Source organism: Pan troglodytes, chromosome 11, assembly GCF_028858775.2.
Source record: "Pan troglodytes isolate AG18354 chromosome 11, NHGRI_mPanTro3-v2.0_pri, whole genome shotgun sequence".
In the NCBI taxonomy this organism is placed as follows: Eukaryota; Metazoa; Chordata; class Mammalia; order Primates; family Hominidae; genus Pan; species Pan troglodytes.
In genome coordinates this window covers 5,545,338-5,567,444 of record NC_072409.2, presented here as the reverse complement: position 1 = coordinate 5,567,444, position 22,107 = coordinate 5,545,338, and the positions used below count along the sequence as shown (strand labels likewise).

General features: G+C 43.6%; 1 protein-coding gene across 11 annotated transcripts in view; it reads right to left on the bottom strand.

The window, feature by feature from the left end:
• Window positions 1-22,107, bottom strand: part of TSC1 (TSC complex subunit 1) — a 54,010-nt gene that overhangs the window by 5,757 nt on the left and 26,146 nt on the right. For 6 of the 11 annotated variants that reach the window (XM_063788107.1, XM_054659230.2, XM_016961955.4 and 3 more), the window contains 14 exons: window positions 15,163-15,338; window positions 14,344-14,459; window positions 13,893-14,004; window positions 13,462-13,580; window positions 10,187-10,256; window positions 9,617-9,721; window positions 8,466-9,024; window positions 7,292-7,335; window positions 6,532-6,698; window positions 5,485-5,667; window positions 4,469-4,579; window positions 3,595-3,717; window positions 309-496; window positions 70-231 (listed from right to left, as the gene is read on the bottom strand). In XM_063788107.1, the coding sequence (XP_063644177.1) occupies window positions 70-231; window positions 309-496; window positions 3,595-3,717; window positions 4,469-4,579; window positions 5,485-5,667; window positions 6,532-6,698; window positions 7,292-7,335; window positions 8,466-9,024; window positions 9,617-9,721; window positions 10,187-10,256; window positions 13,462-13,580; window positions 13,893-14,004; window positions 14,344-14,459; window positions 15,163-15,338 (2,235 nt within the window). Of the gene's footprint in view, window positions 1-69; window positions 232-308; window positions 497-3,594; window positions 3,718-4,468; window positions 4,580-5,484; window positions 5,668-6,531; window positions 6,699-7,291; window positions 7,336-8,465; window positions 9,025-9,616; window positions 9,722-10,186; window positions 10,257-13,461; window positions 13,584-13,892; window positions 14,005-14,343; window positions 14,460-15,162; window positions 15,339-22,107 lie in introns of all 11 variants that reach the window. The other 5 variants (XM_063788106.1, XM_016961953.4, XM_016961952.4 and 2 more) reach the window with 1 other exon arrangement.

Sequence of the window (22,107 nt, the reverse complement as noted above, 5' to 3'; positions counted from 1 at the left end):
CGTGACACAGTCCTTCTGCTGGAATTGGCAGCTTAATCCCAAGGTCATGAATGAGTTCTTTGTTCCTACCTTTCTTCTGCTGCTTCAGCTGCTTCTGCTTTTTCCTCTTCAAGTTTTTTCAGGAGGCCATCTTTCTCCAACCTGCCATATAAATCTAAGATCTCCAATTCAAACACCTGGGTTATCCTTTTCTGAGCCTCATACCTGCTCTCTGCGGCCTGCAGCTGTCCTCTGAAAGATACAGACCAGCCAGAATATAGGAAGTTCCACTTAATAAAAACACAAAAGCCTTTCCTGATGGAAGTTACCTTGCCTGGAGTTTGACATCCTCTAGATATTTCTTCTGTTCCAAAAGAAGGTGGTCTTTCTTGGCCAGGTGAGATTCCAGTTCCAAAATCCGTTTTTGGGAGGTATCAAGCCTCTGAGTCTGCTGGAGAACATGGCTTCTGTTTTTTTCTAGCTCTTTCCGATAGGCGGCTTTCATCATTTCTACTTCCTGGAAAAAAAAAAAAAAAAAAGACTGGAATTAGTACTTATAAAAAATAAACATGCTGTATCCATTTTGAAAAGACAATGTAAGAAGGACTGAGAAGGCATTTTAGTATACTGATAGTAGAAATATAAACTAGTACAACTTTCTGGAAAGTAAGCTGGTAGTATTATCCTAGTAACCCTTCCTTGAAATCTATCCCCAAGCAAATCATGTGAAACATAAATAGAGATTTTGCACAAAAATAATCATCACAGCATATTTATAAGAGCAAAAACCTGGAAACATCGTTTAAGTCTAATGTCAGGGGAACAGTTAAGTAAATTAAAATACATCCTATATTTCTAAGTCTTTTTAAAAAATGATATGGTGTCAGTAAAAAGATTAAAAAGCAGACTACAAGACTGTGTGAATAGTACAATCAACTATGCGAACATATACAAAACACCAGGTGAAAATATGCCACTATCCAGTTATCATTTCAGTCCAGTGGTACCGCAGGTCACTTGCTTTCCTTTCTCCTTTTCTCCCCCTCCTGACAATAGCGCAGGTGAGGCTACAGAATGGAACGCCAATGGAGCAGGTCTGCTCAAGCAAAGCAGCCTTTGCAGACTGGATGCCCTGACAAGGTTTGTTGATCGTGCTAAGGCAGATGGCCTGCTGCCGACAGATTGGAACAGCTTGAAACCCAGAGCAAGTACACACTAATGCTCAGAAAGAAGGCGGAAAGGGTATTTTTTTAAGCCTGTGTTACATTTGTGTGTGTATGTTTACCGTGGTAAAATATACAAAACACAAAACTTGCCATATATTTGTTTTTTAAAAAAGATAATAAACCATAAACAGCAAGGAGATGAGCTTTCACGAAGGCGCCCTGCCTTGATGCTGTCTGGTAAGCCCAATGCTTCCTTGTTATAGAACGCAACTGACTGAAACTCAGAACTGGCTCTCGGATAATGCGGCTGTTCCAGCTGTGCTAAATGGCTCGACTTCAGCACAGGGTAGATGAACGCATCTATCTGGCCTTTGTCATAAACAACAGGACTTATTCATGGATAATCATGCAAAGCATTGAACCAGGAACATCCGTGCACTCTCACTAATCCTTACAGCTACCCCTACCAACTGTTCCCACCTGATTCCCCACCACTCACTCTTCCTCCTCCTCTGGATGGAACAAGAGCAACCCTAGCTCCAGGTTCAGGAGCAAATCCTGACTGGGTTGAGGCAATGACTAGGCTAGGGATGGGCACAGGACAGGCCTGGCCAACAGGGGTGATGAGAAGTATGGTGGGATCATCTGGGAAGGTTTTCTTTTCCTTTTCTTTTTTTTGGAGACAGAGTCTTGCTCTGTTGACCAGGCTGGAGTGCAGTGGCGTGATCTCGGCCCACTGAAACCTCCGCCCCCGGGGTTCAAGCGATTCCCCTGCCTCAGCCCCCCAAGTAGCTGGGACTACAAGTGTGCGCCACCACACCTGGCTAATTTTTTGTATTTTTAGTAGAGACGGGGTTTCACCATGTTCGCCAGGATGGTCTCGATCTCCTAACCTCATGATCCACCCGCCTCGGCCTCCCAAAGTGCTGGGATTACAAGCATGAGCCACCACATCCAGCCTGGGAAAGATTTTCTTGCTGAGGAATAGGAAGAGATGCTCTCCTCTTCTGTGGGGACATCATTGTGTCTGCCTGTCATATCTGTGCCTGTGGCACACACCTGGCAACCATGAGTGCAGCTAGCTGGAAGACAAGGCCTGCAGGATAAGCAAGGCAGTGCAGAAGAGTGGAAAGAGCCTGGCTCCTCAATGCTGTCCCTGAATGGCCAACTTGACCAACCTGGAACTCACCTGCCTCACAACCTCTTGTCAAGTGAAACAATACAGTTCTTCACTGTTAAGCCAGTTGAGTGCTTTTTGTTTTTGTTGTTTTTTTGGATATTGTTAGGCTTGGTCTAGAACTTCTGAGCTCAAGCAATCCTCCTATTTCAGCCTCCCAAATAGTTGGCACTGTAGGCATGTGTCACTGTGCCCAGCCCTAGTTTGGTTTTTGTTGTCTACAATTGAAGGCATCCTGACTATCACAACTCAGCTGCATCACCCGTTTTATGAACTGGGAAACAGGGCCCCACGGAGAGGCAGCTACTCAAGGTCCCAAACAGCACAAGGACTCCTTGGAGGCCGCCCATCTAGGCTTCTCTCAGGAGATGGCACAGGCGCGTTTCAGCAGCTTTTTCAGGAGCTCTCTTGTGCCTCGGATCTGTTTCTCCCCCTTTCTGTTCCCAGTCATTACACCTCCAAAATAAGTGATAGCTGCTTTCTAGAGAAAGTCCCACATCTAACATCCTTCTAAAAAAGGGAGTCTGAATCTGAGAGCTGAGAGGAGCCAAGAAATAAAGAGTAACTCTATTAGGAAAATTACTCTCTCCAGTTCTAAGACTCCTCTCTACATCCGGCCGAAAAAGACTCTTTACAAAGCACATGCCCAAGAAACCTAAAAAGAAGGCCCATGTGTGATGGAGAAGTTAGTGACAGGAAGCATCTGAACAGCTACTATTAAAATTCAATTCCCACCTCATTCACTAACATTACCTGAGGCTATTTATAAAGTGACTTAAAACTTCTGCCTCGACACCACTGGTGAGGCACTAATTAACGTAAGATCATCCCAATGCTGGCCTTGTTGCCAGGACTGAACTACCATCTGCAGAAATCCAACATTAAAAGGAAAAAAAAAAATGGTATGTACAGCACTCTATATCCATGGTCCTGAGAGGTATGTTAAACAGAGTTGGTCCCCCATCCTTCTTTTTCTCTCTCCCTCTTTGAAAGGCGGCCTAGGGAAGAGAAAGGAAACACTTTACACCTACTCTCTACCAACTACCATTAGGTGCTTTCAGTGTGAGTTAACTTCAAAGCAACCCAATAGGAGAAACAAGCTCACATGGTGGCTGGAAAGTGCTTGTATAGCTGGACCACGGAGTAGTGGGACTGCCGCTCCGTCTTTTAGGAAACAAGTCATCAAGCCATTCTCTATGCCATGCGGGAGACATACTGTCTGGGTCTGAAACGCTTTCCCCACTAAGGTCTGGCTCCCGAGCCCTGGCATACCTTTGTGGTATCTGAGTGCTTGTTCTGCAGTTGTTCCAAATAGAGCTCGTTGACCTCCCCAAGAACCAACAGCTGCCTGTTCAAGAACTCCATCTGCTGCTGGACCGACTCACTGTTTGAGAGCTAACCAAAAAACATGAGCAAAGTGAAAAATCCGACGACATAAAACTAGCACATAGACGTCATTAAACAGGGAATCAGCTAGGAGCACACTATTTCAATGTTAAGGCAAAATAAACAAGTCCCATGGGTTCACAGTCCCTGACATAATGGCAGGTGGGGAGGATGGTACCCAAGGACAACAAAAATAGACAGAAACGCACTTCAGAACTGTGCTTTGCAAAGGGGACAGCACGAATGCAGTCCATCAAACTGACCACCCACAGAACACCTGGAGAAGGTGGACAGGTATACCACCAAGGCCCAGTGGCATAAAGCCCTAGGGAAAACTCACCGTTCTTGACAAAATGATGTATGAAGTGCAGTGATTCCCAAAGAAGGAGGAATCACGCTCAAAAACCTGGACGAACTTTTGACATTTATGTAAACAAGGTATGAAGAAAAAGTTCCATGGGATACACATAGAGCAGGGTTTAGGATGGATACTTCTTTGTTGCAGGGGGCTGCCTGTGCATTGTAGGATATTTGGCAGCACCCTGGCTCCTACCCACTGGATACCAGCAGCACCAAAAACATGAACCTAAAATGTCTCTAGACATTGCCAAATGTCAGGGACTATGGGGGCAGCAGAACCACTTCCTGTTGGGAACCCATGACACAGACACTCAAGTAATCTATTTCTTTAACCTGTCTGAAGGAAGAATGTTAGCAAATGGTGTTTCAGCAGATTCAGGTCTGCCTCATTTCTTCTTACCTTTTGGGAAACCTGACTGAGCAGCAGCTCAGTGTGACACACCTTGTTGTTGGCCTTCTTCAATTCTATCCGCAGCTCTGCAATCATGTTCCTGCAGTCCTCCAGCTTCGTCTGCCCAAAGAGACGTGGACATGAAGTTTGAGGAGCACCAACAGGCCAGATCACAGGCCTACCTAGCCACCAGCCCACAGAGGACTGGGAATGCCTTAGCTCAACGGCTCTACTTTCTTGGGCCCTCAGAATTTGATGTCTTAGTTTTAAAAAGTAAGTTATGGTTGATTTCTGAGTTCCTTACTGTTTAACAAAAGAAAAAAAGAGACCTTAGATCCTCAGTTCCCAAACTGTGCACCAAAGAGCCCTGAGGCTACACAGCAAGCTCACAGGGATGCTGCAGAAAGATTCTGAATTTTCGAGGGAGACGCAGCGCCATCTGTTGGACACTCTGTGAATTACTAACTGGCTGGAAATGATGCTGCGTCTGTGGATGACGTCTTTGTGAAGCCGGGTTTTTCTGGGTGCAGTGATACAAAGCACCACAAGGAAAACCAGTGTGGAACAGGAAATGAGGGTGTCACTGTCCACTCTGATTTCAAGGTCTGAGATACCATGCAGTGCCCAATAGGTGCACACAAGGCATTAGTAATTGCAATTATTTTTTAAAAAATTAATTTATGTGTATTATCTGTGAACAGCTACTAAGTTCTTAGGACATTCGTACTCACTAAGTTATTCAGATCTACTTAATGAGCAGAACTGTTAACTGTTTCCTTTTGGCTGCAGAAAAAAAAATGACTGAGACACTAAGGGAGCTACTATATGAACCAACAAAGTTGGGGAACCTCTGTCCTAAGTAAGATTCACCTGCCATGAGGAATTTCTGCCATGATTTCAGAGAGAAAAGCATTCAGCTTAGTGAAGCTGAACAAGTCAAGGACACCCAGGGAAACTGACTGCCGCCCTCCCCACTGCTCTCCGGCATTCTCGCAGTTGGCTTTGCCTGGTGCTGCAGTTTATACCTGTAATTCCTGGCTCTGGTTGTAGAATTCCTCTCGGTCGTGCTGCAGCTGTCTGATCTGGCTGTGGAGCTTGGTTACCATAGTGTCACGCTGCTCCTGGAGCTGATTGTATCTAGCTTGTTCTTTCTGCAGACTAACTTTCCACATCTGGATGTCCTTCTCTTGTAACTTCAACTGATCTTTCTAGCAGAGACCAGAAATGTCATCATTTTAGCTGTCTTCCAACACAGGCAATTTAACACACACTGCGAACATTTCATCTGAATAGTCATAAGCTACCCTGAAAATGTAACTAACTACAGACCAAAACTCTTAGAGCTCACTACTGTCTTACTTGGCCTTAGGTCAAGGTTTTCCAAATTTTACATTAAGCAAATGGATCTTAAGTTGCTTAAATAAATCTTCTCGGGGATCAGTTTGCTTCCAATACTTTCAAAAGTCTGACTACCAACACTGGAATAAAATCTCTCAAACATGGTACTAAGTTCACTAAAACGATGAGCATTTACTGAATGCTTGCAGTGTGCTGGGCGCTCAGCAAGGGCTTACCGACATAATTTCTTTTAACCATCACAACTTAAAGAGCAGGTGCTGCTATTGTTATTTCCATTTTATAGCATGGCTAACAGAGGCTTCAAGAGGCCACGTTACTTTTCTAAGGTAACACTGGTAGAGCCAAGATTCAAACTCCAGGCCTGACTGGCTTCACACCCACTGTACAATACACGCTTCAGTTTTGTGCCATGAAATAGCTTTACAAGAGTTGGTTTTACATTTGGAGAAATAAAATCATCTTCTGACCCTTCATCATCATGGCCAATTACATGCAAACATACACACACAAAATCACTTGTCCCCACGGTTTCTGAGAATTATGAGGGAATTCCGAGGTGTCACCATTCATGTCTTAATCTCAAGCGACCTGCCCAAAGGAGTGGGAAGGACTGGGAACTCTGACCTCCTCGGCTGCTGTGCTTTATAAGCTATCATTGCTGACCCAAAACAAAACAAAAAGCAAGCTCCACCTGTCCCCTCCCCAGTCCTCACCATGGCAGCATTATGTTCCTCCAGAGCTGCTGCTTTGATCACCTTGCGGAGGAGCCGCCTGTTCCGGAGGGCATGCTGCTGCCTCTTAAAACGCTCATAGAGTAACTGGTTGTGCAGTAAAAGCAACTGGTCTCGGAGGGTGCGGATCTCATCTGAAGGAGGAGAGCCTGATTGTAAAGCAGAGGGAGGGTGGCAGAAATGCCTTTTACAGATGGTTCAATCAAGCCCCCTTCCCATGTGTTGTTAGCTTAACAAACACAATTCTTTAAAAACAAATCACCACTCTCTTTGCAAATGACCACTTGACTCCCAGCAACAGCAGGGGGGAAAGTATGGACTATGTGTCTCCCCCGTGAAGGAATGCAAAAGGTCATATCACGTGGGATGACTCTTTGAGAGCCTGCTTTCCTTTCCCCACAAATCTAGATCACGCGTTTCAGATGCCCTGTTTCTCAAGACACTTCCTTCGCTGTGTGTTCTCCCCCAGGAAGCCGCTTCACGCTGGTCTCCTCCAGGGAAGCCTGGCAGGAAGTCTGTATTTTGCACTTACACTCTCAAGTGCATAGTACTTGCCACTTTTCAAAAATAAGAAATGCTGACTTGGCAACACTTGACATCCTTTAGCCAAGCAGATAGCCTGGCCGGAGCAATAGCCAAGGGGAGATCTGTTTCCCAGAGGGCACCTCCTTCAAGGACAGAAAGGGCAACAAGCAAGCAGGAACCATGTGGGCTGGATTTGGAGCTAAAGTAACAACTTTACCTCCAAAGTGGGTCCAGTCGACAGACTTGCTGGGTAAAGGCAACCTAGGAAGAAAGTTTTTGAGTAACAAAGTTACCGATCTTACCAAGAAAAAAACGTATCTGGACTTTTATTTGCAGCAAAGTTAGATCACTTCCTTGTGGTCAAAATCTGCAATGGCATAAGAATGTTTCAAACTCCAGGTCCACAGAGAGTTAGAGGAGAAGCCTACACTGGACACAATGGGAGGCGGCCCTCGCCCCACTGCCTGGGACCTGTGTTGTTAGCTTAACAAACACAGTTCTTTAAAAAACAAATCCAGAGCGGAGAGGGTTGCAGGCTGAGCTGCACTGCATACACCGTGGCCTCCGTTTCTGGGGCCAGCTCTCCAGAGAAACTGAGTAGTCAAACACACTGAGAGCCGTTTTCAACCCTGTCTGTTGAAATATACAGGGAGTACACTCTGTTGTAAAGCTATGTCACTCCGATTTAAGGAAAAAGTAGGTAATTTACCTGAGCCTATCATACCAAATCTCGTTTAAAAAGAGGGAGCTTAAATACTATAATCCCTGTCAAATTCCACCATAGCATAGTATATAAGAAGAAAAATAAAAATATTCCCCAAGCACCTGTAAAGTAGCTAATAAAAAAAGGATGGGAAACCGTTTCTCAGCTAGAGTCCTTTCTATGAAAACTTGGGTGCCTCAGGGGGTCTGGAGGGGATGTCAGGCCATCTGAACTTGCATAAAATGCTGATGATTTTATCTCCACCTAATGAACTATGATACCAAAATAGAAAATAATAATAATAATCTGTAGCTAGAGAGGGAAACACTGTGACAAATATTCTTATATTCTTTGAAATACCATAACCTCATTTTCAGCCTACAGCTTGCAGAGGGCACATATGAAAGCATTTGAGTGTCCTCATAGAACACAGGCATAAAATGGCCTATATAAAAAGACTCATTTTGAAATGGACTGCTAAGGAATCATCCCAATTTAGGTGCACAGAGGTCACACATGGTCACATATATGAAGATGCAACAGCCTAGAAGGACATCTGACAAACAGCAGAGAACCAGCTGCCTCAAGGTGGGAGTGTGAAGAATGATTCTCGTTCCTCTCTTACACTTTCTGTACTTCACAATAAAATGGACCATTTAACACAGAAGAGAGTGCCCCAGTCCCTTACTTGTTCAGCTCCTTGCTGTGTGCGTCTGCTCCCTGCTGTATCAGTCTGTCCAGCACTTCCATTGGGGAGGTAGAGGGCACACCATCTTCCTCTGTGTTTCCTTTTGCTTTCTTTAACAGCTCCTCAGTCTTCCTGATGACAAAATGATGGGCTGTCTTTGGCAATGCCACCTCAAAAAGATGATCATACGGGGGAGGCTGCCCGCTTCCAAAGCCCACTCTCGTCGGAGGTGGAATTTTACAAGGACTGGGAGTGAAGATACTGGTCTCCAAAGAAGTCTGGCATTCCCTGTCTCCCGCAGGGCTTTCATCAGCACTGCCGCAGGGCAGGTCTATGGGAGTAAAGGCTTGCTTTGGTGTGTCAGGCCCAAGCTTGTCCAGGGAGGAGTGTAAAGGCTCAGGGTTCACGCTGGCGCCCTGAGAACTGGAGGCTGCCGAGTGGGTCTTCCGCTGAGAACCTGGGAGACTGTCTCGGTAAAAGGGAGAGTCAAAGCCTCCTCGAGGAACCACAGGCTCTGCCTCTGCTGTGGTGATCTCAGAAAGTTCTCTAGATATTGCAGCTGAGAGGAAGAGAGGAAACAAAAGAAATGGCAGTCGGTATTCCACCTGGGAAAGGCTAGGCAGTTTGGGTGGCATGCTGCCACATGCCAGTGTCACTCAGAGGGAGGAGAAAAAGTGGCATCCGGCTGGACACAGTGGCTCACGCCTGTAATGCCAGAACTTTGGGAGGCTGAGGAGGGAGGATCACTTGAGCCCAGGAGTTAGAGACCAGCCTGGACAACATAGGGAGATCCCATCTCTACAAAAAATACAATAAAAATCAGCTGAGCATCGTGGTGCATGCCTGTGGTCCCAGCTACTCAGGAGGCTGAGGTGGGCGGATTGCTTGAGCCTGGGAGGTCAAGGCTGCAGTGAGCCATGATCGTACCACTGCACTCCAGCCAGGGCGACAGAGCAAGACCCTGTCTCAAAAAAAAAAAAAAAAAAAAGTGGCATCACTTTACCTGGCATAGGTCCCAGACTAAACCACCCATCTTGTTACCTCAAGAGAAGAAAAATCAAGCAAGCCTGTGAGCAATGGCACAAAATCCCAGATTTATAGCAGAGCGAGGGTCAGGTTTTATCAACTCATAGCAATCCCACATACATTACCTTCTTCTTTATCTTTTTCAATACTATCTTCTTCAGAGGCCAGATCACCTAAAAACCCTGGAAGATCACTTAGAGTGACAGAACCTTTGCTGCCAGGTGGCTCTTCTGAAGAGAAACAAAGACAACTGAAGTCAAAGAAATACAGTGTAATCCCTGTAAGTGTAAAACTGCTTACACTGTATAGACTATGTCTGTAATAACTCTTCATGCTGAACAGAGAAGGCTGGACATGGCTCTGTCCTGGGGATACTACAAAAGACTGAGATATTAAAAATAACATAACTAAAAGTACCAAAAATAATCCCATAGCAAATAAAATTCTCAGTTCTTAATGTCTCTGAAAAGAGATATAGTCAAGTCAGAATACAGGTACTTCACTGCAATAGCTTAAAAACTGTTTTTGATATTATTAGGTTGGTGTTTAGAATTCACTACTCGTTTCATTATGTTTAGGCCTCAGTATTTTGGATATCCCAGAATTTCCTTGTTTCCATTTAACTTTCTTTTCTTAAACACATATAACCCAATTAGAAGAGGCAAGCAAGGCCTGTAGTAACGCAGAAATTTTACCTGATCCTCTGTCATTCAGAAGATGGTGTTGTCTGTGTAGACATGGTCTTGCAGAATCCATTCTCTCTTCCTGAAAAGATAAGTATCATTTATATCACAAGACGAAAAATGTTGTACATGTTCTCGAGCATATTGTAAAGTAGTTTAAAGGTCAGCCCAGTGCAGTGATTCTCAAATTGTTTGGATGTTTTCTTTTCTTTTTTTTTGAGGTGGAGTTTCGCTCTTGTTGCCCAGGCTGGAGTGCAATGGCACAATCTCGGCTCACCGCAACCTCCGCCTCCTGGGTTCAAGCGATTCTCCTGCCTCAGCCTCCCGAGTAGCTGGGATTACAGGCATGCACCACCATGCCTGGCTAATTTTTGTATTTTTAGTACAGACGGGGTTTCTCCACATTGGTCAGGCTGGTCTCGAACTCCCAACCTCAGATGATCTGCCTGCCTCGGCCTCCCAAAGTGCTGGGACCACGCCCAGCAGCTTTCTTTATAGTCTTAAAAAATGACTGCAGACTGGGCGTGGTGGCCCACGCCTGTAGTCCCAGCACTTTGGGAGGCCAAGGCCAGTGGATCCCTTGAGCTCAGGAGTTTGAGACTAGCCTGGGGAACATGGCAAAACCCCATCTCTACAAAAAATTTAAAAAGTAGCCGGGCATGGTGACCGGTGCTTGTAGTCCCAACTACCCAGGAGGCTGAGGTGGGAGGACCACCTGAGCCAGGGAGGTCAAGGCTGCAGAGAGCTGCAATTGTGCCACTGCACTCCAGCCTGGGCGACAGAGTGAGACCCTGTCTCACACACACAAAATAATAATAATAATGAGAAAGTTGGAGAATCCCAAGAGCTTTTGTTTACGAGGCATAATTATTATATTAGAAAACCAGGAAATTTTAAAAATATTAATTCCCTTAAAAATAGCAAGCCCATTACAAGTTAATGTAAATTACATATTCTTATTAAAAAACTATATTTCCCGAAATAAAAATAAATTTAGTGAGAAGAATGGAACATTTTTGCCATCTCTTTAATATATGGCTTCGTGAAAGACAGCTGGATTCTCATATCTACCTCTACATTCAATCTGTTGCAATATGTTATTTTGACTGAAGTGTATAAAGAAAATCTGGGGCCCCACAGATATGTAATTGCAAAAGTAAACATAGGTGTTGTTATTTTTCTTTTTGAGACAGGGTCTGGCTCTGTCACCTAGGCTGGAATGCAGTGGCGTGATCATGGCTCACTGCAATCTCTGCCTCCTGGGCTCAAGCCATTCTCCATCAGCTCCCCGATTAGCTGGGACTACAGATGCACATCACCACACCTGGCTTTTTTTTTTTTTTTAGTTGAGATGGGGTTTTGCATGTTGCCCAGGCTGGTCTTGAACGCCTGGGCTCAAGCAATCTACCTCCCTTGGACTCCCAGAGTGCTGGATACAGAAGCAAGCCACCACGCCCAGCCGCAAAAAGTAAACGTATGTTGACAGACTTTTCAAATAATCATCTTTGTTATTACACCAAAATTTGATAAGTGTTAGTTTCTTAAAGTTACAAAGTGAAATTTGAAACCACATCAATGAGCTTTTCCTGTGTTAAAACCCACTAGTCTACCTTGCACTTTTTTTGTGTGTGTGTGTGACAGTCTTGCCCTGTTGCCCAGGCTGGGGCTGGAATGCAGTGGTGTGATCTCGACTTACTGCAACCTCCGCCTCCTGGGTTCAAGTGATTCTCCCGCCTCAGCCTCCCAAGTAGCTGGGATTACAGGTGCCTGCCACCATACCCGGCTAATGTCTGTATTTAGTAGAGATGGTGTTTCAACATGTAGGCCAGGCTGGTCTTGAACTGCTGACCTCAAGTGATCCACCTGCTTCAGCCTCCCAAAGTGCTGGGTTACAGGTGTAAGCCACTGCGCCCAGCCTGCTTTGTACTTTGAATGTACTTTTTACCTATGCATGATTCTGCAACGTACCATACATTGGACACTCTGAAAATATTGGCTCCTCAAGCTATTCAAATATTCCAAATGTTGAAACACTTCATTATACAATATCAAAAACTCAAATTACTAACTAAGCTTCCACAGACTTTTCAGTCTCATCGTAAAAGTCCTGGGGCAGCTATCAAGTTCATGGTAGTATATACACGTTTTTTAATATCCTAATTTCCAACTGAGAGTTGACTTTTATTGTTGGCAACAAATACTGTCAGTTGTTTATCTTGAAGTGACAGACTCAGCTCATCATTTGAGAAGCTGCCTGCCAAACACCCAAGTCTGAATAACCAGTTTGTAAGACAGCAGTTCTTTCAAATAAAACTGGCATTCCATGAAAAAAGGCAGCTAGTTCACCTCTCAATTCAAATAACTGCATGAGGGCCAGAGGTCACCATCATACCCTGGTATGCAGTACATGTGCCTTATGCATATTTTCTATTTTGCCACGAAGAATATTACACATACATGTTCTCAAGGGCTAAGATTTAATAAAATTAATAATGGTTACTGCTTAATACAGAACACTCAACTTTTAAAATTTTTTAGTTTTTATTGTTTTTAATGGAGAGAAGATGTCAGGGAAGAATGCAAGGCCTCCTGGGATAGGACACTTCAATGCCTGCCTTGATTCAGGCTAAGTTGCCACCATTTCACCCCCCGTCGTATTTGTGCCATCAGTGCAGATGCCAACGCAGTGGGAAGGGCAAATGACAGCTTAGTGTTACTATGAAGGTGGGTTTGGTCAGGTGTGGTGGCTCAAACCTGTAATCCCAGGATTTTGGGAGGCCCAGGTAGGAGGATCGTTTGAGTCCAGGAGTTTAAGACTAGCCTGGGCAACATAGTGAGACCTCATCTCCACCAAAAAAAAAAAAAAAAACTTAGCCAGGCATCATGGCACATGCCTGTAGTCCCAGCTACTAGCGAGGCTGATGCAGGAGGATTGCATGAGTCTGGGAGGTCAAGGCTGCAGTGAGCCATGATCGTGCCACTGCACTCCACCCTGGGCGACAGAGCAAGACCCTGTCTCAAAAAAAAAAAAAAAAAAAAATCAAGAGAGTAGGTTTGACCTGCTGGGTTCCCCACAAGAGTTCTGCCAAAGCAGAGTTTTGGAACCACCCAGGGGTCGGCAGATCACACCTTGAGAGCAGCTTGTTAGTCCATTTTCAATTATTCTGATTCAAACCCATTGCATTTTAGGTCAGAATTCTATCTGGCATAATTAGGCTTCTCAAAGTGAGGCTTGCAAGTGAGTCACTGTGCCTGGGCAGAGGGATAGCAGACGAGCTGGATCGCACCTTCCTGGGGGGTGTGACTGTGGCCTGGGGGAGTGAAATGTGCACGTAGTCATCCGAATGACAGAGTGGGGCTGGAGGAGGAGAGGTTGCTGGGGTTCCCAGAGGAGTTCCTTTTCCACCTGCTTAGAGACAAGGGCAGAACATATATGAACACTAAGCCCAACTATTAGAAAAACTGCCGATTTTTTTTCAGCCTATAACTATTACTATAAATAAAGCTGCTAGAGTTAACTTTCTGGGGATCTAGATCAGTCTCTCTCTTTTTTGTTTTTAGGCTCACTTTACACATTCTGAAAGCCCCAGGGATTTGCAATACGTGTCAAAAACAAGTTTACAACAGCAAGTGGTCCCTTAGATCTAAAAGAGAGCTCCTCCTGCCATTAAAGGCAGGCCAAAACCAACCAATCAAATCCAACCTAAGACATACATACCAGTTGTACCAAAGACTTTACTGTAAGGGTGTGACAGATCAGGTGGGACATTTCCAGGAGAAGTTGGAGGAGTGGTCATACCACAAACCATAGATGGGCTCCAAAGAGTAGCCTGGGAAGTTAATAAAGTACATCAGCAGTGGCAAAGGAATGCTAAGTCATCCACGAGGTTTATATCCATGGCCAGTGTTCAGCTTAAATTTAGCTTTTTCATCTAGAAAAAGGCATCTTATTAAAAGCGTATCAAGAAACAAGTTGCATTTTGTAAATCAAGACTTCAAGATGAACCTAAGAGGCAACAGTAACTTTCTTTGCTAAAATCATGGATCCTTAAAAGTGACTCCTGAAATGAGCAGTGTGAAATTTTCCCAACCACATACTAAATCTGACCCAAAGGGTCAGCTTCACCAGAAAGCAGAGGAGAGAGCAGGCACACTAGTTGACACCATACTTGTGGTGGTTCAGTTATCAGCCGTGTCGATGGGGAACTCAGAGTCTGAGGTAGCTGCCCTGGCGTATTTAACAACGTCAGCCGAGACGTGGAGTAAGGGGTAGAAGTAGCACACCCTAAAATGGAAGAGAAGAACACAGGGGGTTAGTGTGTGGTTTTAGGTTATTCTGGTTAAAAAAAAAAAAAAAAAAAAGATGGTCCTCTAGACCATTTGATAATATTCAATTCTCTGTACTAAAAAATCTGAGGGACTTAACTGACATCCTTGGGGACAAAGTAACACTTCAGAGTTTCTCTAAATGCTCCTTTGAAATAAAGTTCAATAAGGTTTGATGACTCATTAAGCCTCAAGATAACTTAAAAAAGCACAATACAGATGACAACTTCAGTGGCTGCAACCCACAAATAAAGCCTAGATTTTTATATGAATCCAATTCTAAATTGTTCCGACTCATTCAAACTGTGTCAGTGCTATAGACACAAGAGCCTCACCCTAAATGTCTGAAAATCAGAAAGATTCCCTTATGAGGGGTAGAGTCTGGAAGTCAAATACTTAAACCCATTTTCTTTCTTAAGTGTTGGAGACACGTCACCAACTCTGTTGGCATACAATCAGGTGGCAGACCAAGGACATCTAAATTAAACTTGAAGGAGAAATTAATTAGAAGAAAATGGAGGGACATGCAAATTTAAGATATTTTGGGAAAAATCCCTAGGAACTGAACTAAGTCTTACTCCAGAAAAGAAAATCAACAAAGACAAATAATGTTTTCCAGAGACAAAGTTGCAAAACAGATAAGTACCAAAGACACTTTTTACCATAGCTATTCTGTGTGTCAGCATAAGGGCTGGTGGTGACATCGGCTGAACGATGAGGAAAGCGGGCTGAGATTTGGTGAGACACAGAATAGCCATCTTCATATGAGGCTTCTGTGGGATCCAGAGAGATTTTGGCACACTCGATCACAACATCATGAGTTTCTAATCTCTTCCACCTGTAAAATGCAATGAAAGTCAAGAAATGCAAACTGTAATCAACTGAATTAAATACTTCAGAGTGTCAACTCAATGCCAGCCACGGAACTCTGATAGCAAAGAACAAGCAGGACCATGCCAGCCCAAGTCTGAAACAATTCTAGTACATAAAGAAATAGCCATTCATTTTACAATCCTATACCTTCCCTGTTTAAAATGGTTATATCAAGTTTACAAGCTAATCTGAAACAAATATTTCCTCAACAGAAGACTAGGTGTAGCCTCAAAATGGAAAAAATGAAACATAAGCTATGCAGCAGAGCAGCAGGCAGGGAAAAATGTCCTTTGGAACAAAGGTCATCAAAAACTAGGGAGACCTGGAGACTGCCAAGCAGCTGAGGCTGACTTAAGGCCTCCTATCAAGGCCTCAGGTGTCAAATCCACCCCTAGACCAGAAACAGAGTATAAAAAGACAAACTAAAGAAAGTCCATGAGAATTTTTTTCTTTCTTTTTTTTTTCTTGAGATGGGGTCTCACTCTATCACCCAGGCTGGAGGACAGTGGCATGATCGTGGCTCACTGCTACCTCCAACTCCTAGGCTCAGGGATCCTCCTGCCACAGCCTCCCAAGTAGCTGGGACTACAGGCACGTGCCACCGTGCCTGGCTAATATTCTTACAGAAATGGGGTCTCACTTTGTTGCTCATGCTGGTCTCGAACTACTGGCCTCAAATGATCCTCCCACCTTGGCCTCCCAAAGTGCTGGGATTACAGGTATAAGCCATGACCATGCCCAGCTGAAGGCATGATTTTTTAAATCAACGTGTTAGTATGGCATAATTTGCTTACAATAAAATTAATCAATCTTGCTAAGTTTTGACAAAAGTCCCGATCATAATAAAGAACATTTCCATCACCCCAAAAGTTCCTTTGTGCCCTTTGTGGTGAGTCTCTTCCCCCACTTCTTGCAACCATCGATCTGCTAAAAGCATGCTTTTTCAGGGGGTATAATAATAGTTATTCTATAGAATATAACCCTTTGGTTGAACTTTGGGTTATTTCTTCTTTCCATTACAAGCTGTGCTGTGCTGAACACTGTTGTATGTCTTGACGTACATACAGAAGTGAGCCTGTAATCCCAGCACTTTGGGAGGCTGGGGCGGGCGGATCACAAGGTCGGGAGATTGAGACCATCCTGGCTAACATGGTGAACCCCCGTTTCTACTAAAAATACAAAAAATTAGCTGGGCGCGGTGGCGGGCGCCTGTAGTCCTAGCTACTCAGGAGGCTGAGGCAGGAGAATGGCGTGAACCCGGGAGGCGGAATTTGCAGTGAGCCGAGATTACGCCACTGCACTCCAGCCTGGGCGATAGAGCGAGACTCCGTCTCAAAAAAAAAAAAAAAAAAAAAAAAAAAAAAAAAAAAAAAAAAAAAAAGTGAGCCACTGTGCCAGCCTCCCATGAGGTTTTTTTTTGAAACAGAGTCTCACTCTGTCACCCAGGCTGGAGTTCAGTGGCGCAATCTCGACTCACTACAACCTCCACCTTCTGGATTCAAGCAATTCTCCTGCCTCAGTCTCCCGAGTAGCTGGGATTCCAGGTGCCCGCCACCATCCCCAGCCAATTTGTTGTATTTTTAGTAGAGATGGGGTTTCACCATGTTTGCCAGGCTGGTCTTGAACTCCTGACCTCAGGTGATCCACCTGCCTTAGCCTCCCAAAGTGCTGGGATTACAGGCGTGAGCCACTGTACCCGGCCAAGAATATTTTTAAAACTGTCTAAAGATTCCTGTTATGTGATCCATGGTTTCACTTCTAAGAATTTATCCTACAGAAACAGACATACAACAATGTTCAGCACAGCACAGCTTGTAATGGAAAGAAGAAAGGAAATAACCCAAAGTTCAACCAAAGGGATATATTTTATAGAATAACTATTATTACACCCCCTGAAAAAGCATGCTTTTAGCAGATCGATGGTTGCCAGAAGTTGGGGAAGAGACACAAAGGAACTTTTGGGATGATGGAAGTGTTCTTTATTATGATTGGGATTTTTGTCAAAACTTAGCAAAATTGATTAATTTTATCGTAAGCAAATTATACCATACCAAAGTTGATTTAAAAAATCATGCTTAAGGCTGGGTGTGGTGGCTCGTACCTGTAATCTCAGCATTTTGGGAGGCCAAGGCAGGCGGATTACTTGAGGCCAAGTTCAAGACCAGCATGGGCAACATGGCAAAACCCCATCTTAAAAAAAAAATACAAAAAAAAAAAAAAAAAATTAGCCAGGCATGGTGGCATGCACCTGTAATCCCAGCTACTTGGGTGGCTAAGACTCGAGAATCACTTGAACCTGGAAGGCGGAGGTTGCAGAGAGCCAGGAAAGCACCACTGCACTCCAGCCTGAGCAACAGGGCTAGACTCTGAAAAAAAGAAAAAAGAAAATCATGCTTTCAGCTGGGCATGGTGGCTCACACCTGTAATCCCAGCACTATGGGAGGCCAAGGCAGGAGGATCACTTGAGGCCAGGGGTTCAAGACCAGCCTGGGCAACAAAGTGAGACCACACCCCATCTCTACAACAACAACAACAACAACAAAATAGCTGGGCGTGGTGGCATGTGCTCATGGTCCAGCCACTCAGGAGGCTGACGTGGGAGGATAGCTTGACCCTGGGAGGTTGAGGCTGCCATGAGCCATGCTGTACCACTGCACTCCAGCCTGGGCAACAGAGCAAGACCCTGTCTCAGGAAGAAAAAAAAAAAATCATGCTTTCCACGTGCCTGTACTCTCAGCCACCGGGGAGGCTGAAGCAGGAGGATCACTTGAGCCCAGGAGTTCGAGATCAGCTTGGGCAACATAGCAAGACCGTGCCGCAAAAAAATAATAATGCTTTCAAACATTAGATGACATAAAACGCTTATAATATAATCTTAAAAGAAAAAAAGACACAAAGCTATTCAGAGACACACCCGCAAATATACCTGACTGTAGTAAGTATTCAAATGAAAAGAAGTGAAGTTATGAACAATGTTCATTTATTCTTTCAACTCTTCAGTATTTACCAAACATTCTATAAAGGCCCTAATAATGAACAGAATATTTAAAATTAAACGCCTAGTCACGCATAAACTATTTTCCTTTAGACAACATAACTTTGCTCTATGTGTTTCTAAGGTGGTTAGTAACTCCATCAGAGATTTGCATTTTTTTTCCAAGTTTACAGAAAACAGCACAGCAACACTAAGGGTACTCCATAGGTTTACCTTAACAAAGCATGTGATCCTACTCAACTGTTGTAGGAAGCTCATTATATCTTAGATGCTGAAAACACGGTATTAAATACAGAAAAGAAAGTGTCCAGGGCATGGGGAGAATATAAGGCAGCTTCCCTGAAGAGCGAGCCTTTCTATTTCAGGGCTGCCCCTTCATTCACTACCTGGGTTCTCACTGCCTGTGGGATCCTGTTAATGGGGATAGGCTCCTATTTATGCATTCTCAGCATGACTAGAAAGTGATTGAGAGCAGGCGTTAGGACACATGTGTACACACAAGAAGATTGATTTTAGAGGAGAAAATGAGAATCATAATAAAAGAGGAATACATTTAAATGTTTTATTTTAATCAAAGTAATTTATGCACTTACAGTATTTCCCTGATTCTTAAAAGGACTTTTCATATTTTAATATCTAAAACTGGGAACCATCGTCTAATCAAATGCATGTTAGTTTACTTGGCATTTTTTTCTTTCTCAGATGTATATAAAATAGAAGTACAGCACACATCTAACGGCATCTGAGATCCAATGAAATATGGTAGTTTAAAAAGTCAATACGGTACTAAAGGTTCCTCCCATCCCTCCCCCCTGCAACCACTCTGGCAGCTGCTTCCAATTCTGTTAGCTGAATTGTTATCCTGCCTCTATAGTTCTAAAGAATATGCCCTGTGCTTTTAATTTCTTGATTTATAAATTATAGACACCATCTATTAACTTACTATTATGGGAAGTGAGGATTGAGGACTCTTCCATATATCCTTTCCCTCCTCCTCAATGCTCTCAAAATAAATATGTAACTGTTTTTGTTGTTTTCAAAATTGATTTCAACATTATGACTACCTAAGTACTACTCATGGCTGAGCCACAGAGTGTACTATGATAATATTTCCTTTCTTGTAAGTTTTAATTGTTCTGTTTCTCTTCCTCACTTTTTTGTGTGTCTATTGCTAATTTTTCCTAAATGTATTCTAACAGCTCTGAAACAATGCCTAATATAACTTTTACTAATGAAATGCAAAGAATCCACCAGGATTATTCCTCATCTTCCAGAAGAGCTCCCTTCTGGAGCACTCTCTCCCTGGCTTCAGATTGGACTGGCTGCTCTCAGCACTGCCTGTTATCCTGACACTTTCCCTGGACATGGTCCTGTAAAACGGTCATGATCAGGCCCCAGGCTCCTGGATTCGGTCTTCCTCCTTCATGATTTTACTCTCATTTTGGTGGAATACATGCTCCAGTGATTAACTGAGGAAGGATATATGGGAAGGAAATTTGAGTCCATGCATATCTAAAAGTGTCTCATATTTGACAGACAAGTTGGCTGGCTATAGAATTCTAGTTGAAAACCTTTTTCTCTCAATTTTGAAGGTATTTCAGAAGCTAACAGCATTCTGATTTCTAATCCTTATTAATGTGATTTCATTTTTTTCTTTCTCTGAAAGGTTAATCCCTGGTACTATAAACTTTTACAATATTGAGACCTGGTGGCATTCTTTTTTATTGATTTAGCTGGGCACCAGGTAAGCCCCTTCCATCTGGAAACTCATATCCTTCAATCCTAGGATATTTTTGTTGTTGTATTATTTCTTTCACAATTTCTTCCTCCACCAAAGTTTTCTTCTCTCTCTTTTTCTGAGATGGATTCTCGCTCTGTCGCCCAGGCTGGCGTGCAGTAGCACGATCTCGGCTCACTGCAACCTCTGCCTCCTGGGTTCAAACGATTCTCCTGCCTCAGCCTCCCAAGTAGCTGGGACTACAGGCACCCACCACCATGCCCGACTAATTTTTTGCAGTTTTAGTAGAGACGAGGTTTCACCATGTTGGCCAGGCTGGTCTCGAACTCCTGACCTCAAGAGATCCTCCCCCCTCCGCCTCCCAAAGTGCTAGGATTACAGGCGTGAGCCACTGCACCCGGCTCTTCTTTAAAAAAAAATTTTTTTTAATTGGATGCTGGGACTTCCTGAACTGATCATTCTAAATCTCTGTTCTGCTCATATTACCAAGCTCTATCCTTTGGTTCTGCTTTCTATTTACCTATATCTCAGAAAAGTATCTCCCAATTCTTTTACTGAAATGTTTATTTTGGCTATCATTTTTAATTTTGAAGAGTTCTTTTAGTCTCAAAATGGTCTTTTTCTGTGGCATCCTGATGCTTACATATGCACAAACATCTTATCTCTGTGGCTATGGTAGATATTTTCTTCTGCTCCATCATTATGGTTTTGTTCTAGCTCTCTTTTCTCCTCTTAATGTTGGTGTCTGTCTTTACTGTTAAAACCTTCTTCCAAAGCCAAACAATCTGCCTAGCCAAGGTGAGTGAGGCTCTCTATAAGCTGACTGAGGAGTCTTCCAAGTTAATATAGTTGGTTGAACATATGCACCCAACTGTACAACCTCCTGGAATCCCACTGTCTACAGTAAAGACTTCTTTGTTTTTAAATATAAACCCACAAGGAGGAGAACAGGAGAGAGAGAATAGAACCATAAGTTTTTGAAACTAAAAAACAGACAGGCAGGTGGTAACTGACACTGCAAATCCACAAAAGCAGAATCCTAAGCTGCCACTGTCTCAAAGTGAAGAGTCAACTGATTATACTACAGAATCCTTAAAATCATGAGGAACTTATAGCATCTGGTACTTCTGGAACAGGAGATGAGCAGCAGGTAGACAAGGGGAGCTAAAATACTGAAGACAGAGTGAAAACCACTGGAGGAGCAGTCACAACCCCTGGGTCCTGCCCCAACTCTACACTCCCAAGCAACAGCTCTTTTCTCACCAGAAACCTGGATTATTCTCTATAGAGAATAAAACAAGGAGTACCTGGATAAAGTATTCCAGAAATAGTTGAGGGCATGAGTGCCATTCCAAATGAGGGGATTAAGTGAAGCATATACATTCTGAATGCCCAGACCACCAACCCTTCCTCACCACCAGCCTCTTTCCCCCCAGAGGCAGTCAGACCCCTACCAGCCTGAAAATCAGAAGACTACTTTCTAAAAAACATGACCAGCTCAAGAAGAAAACAATACCGACACCACTATTTCCAACAGATGCTCAGTTCAACATACAACAAAGCTCAAAGTCAACAAGTCCCACCACTGTGAACAAAGCTGTTTTGTCTCCCCATATATAAACAGTTTACTGGATCCTGGCAGAAGGCCTCAAAGATTTAAAAAGAACAACACAAAACCGAAAAGAAGGAAGCTTAGAAGAAACAGATTATTCAGGGAAAAGAAAACTCCTTGTATAAGTATACAGTCATGTGTCACTTAATGACAGTGACATGTTCTGAGAAATTCATCATTAGGCAATTTCTTTGTTGTGTGAACATCAGAGTGTACTCATACAAAACTAGATGTTATAGGCTCCTAGGCTACAAACCTGCACAGCATGGTACTGTACTAAAGACTGCAGTAACTGTAACAACAGTAGGTATTTGTGTATCTAGACATATCTGAACCTAGGAAAGGTACAGTAAAGATGTGGTGGTATAATCTCGCAGAACCACTGTCAT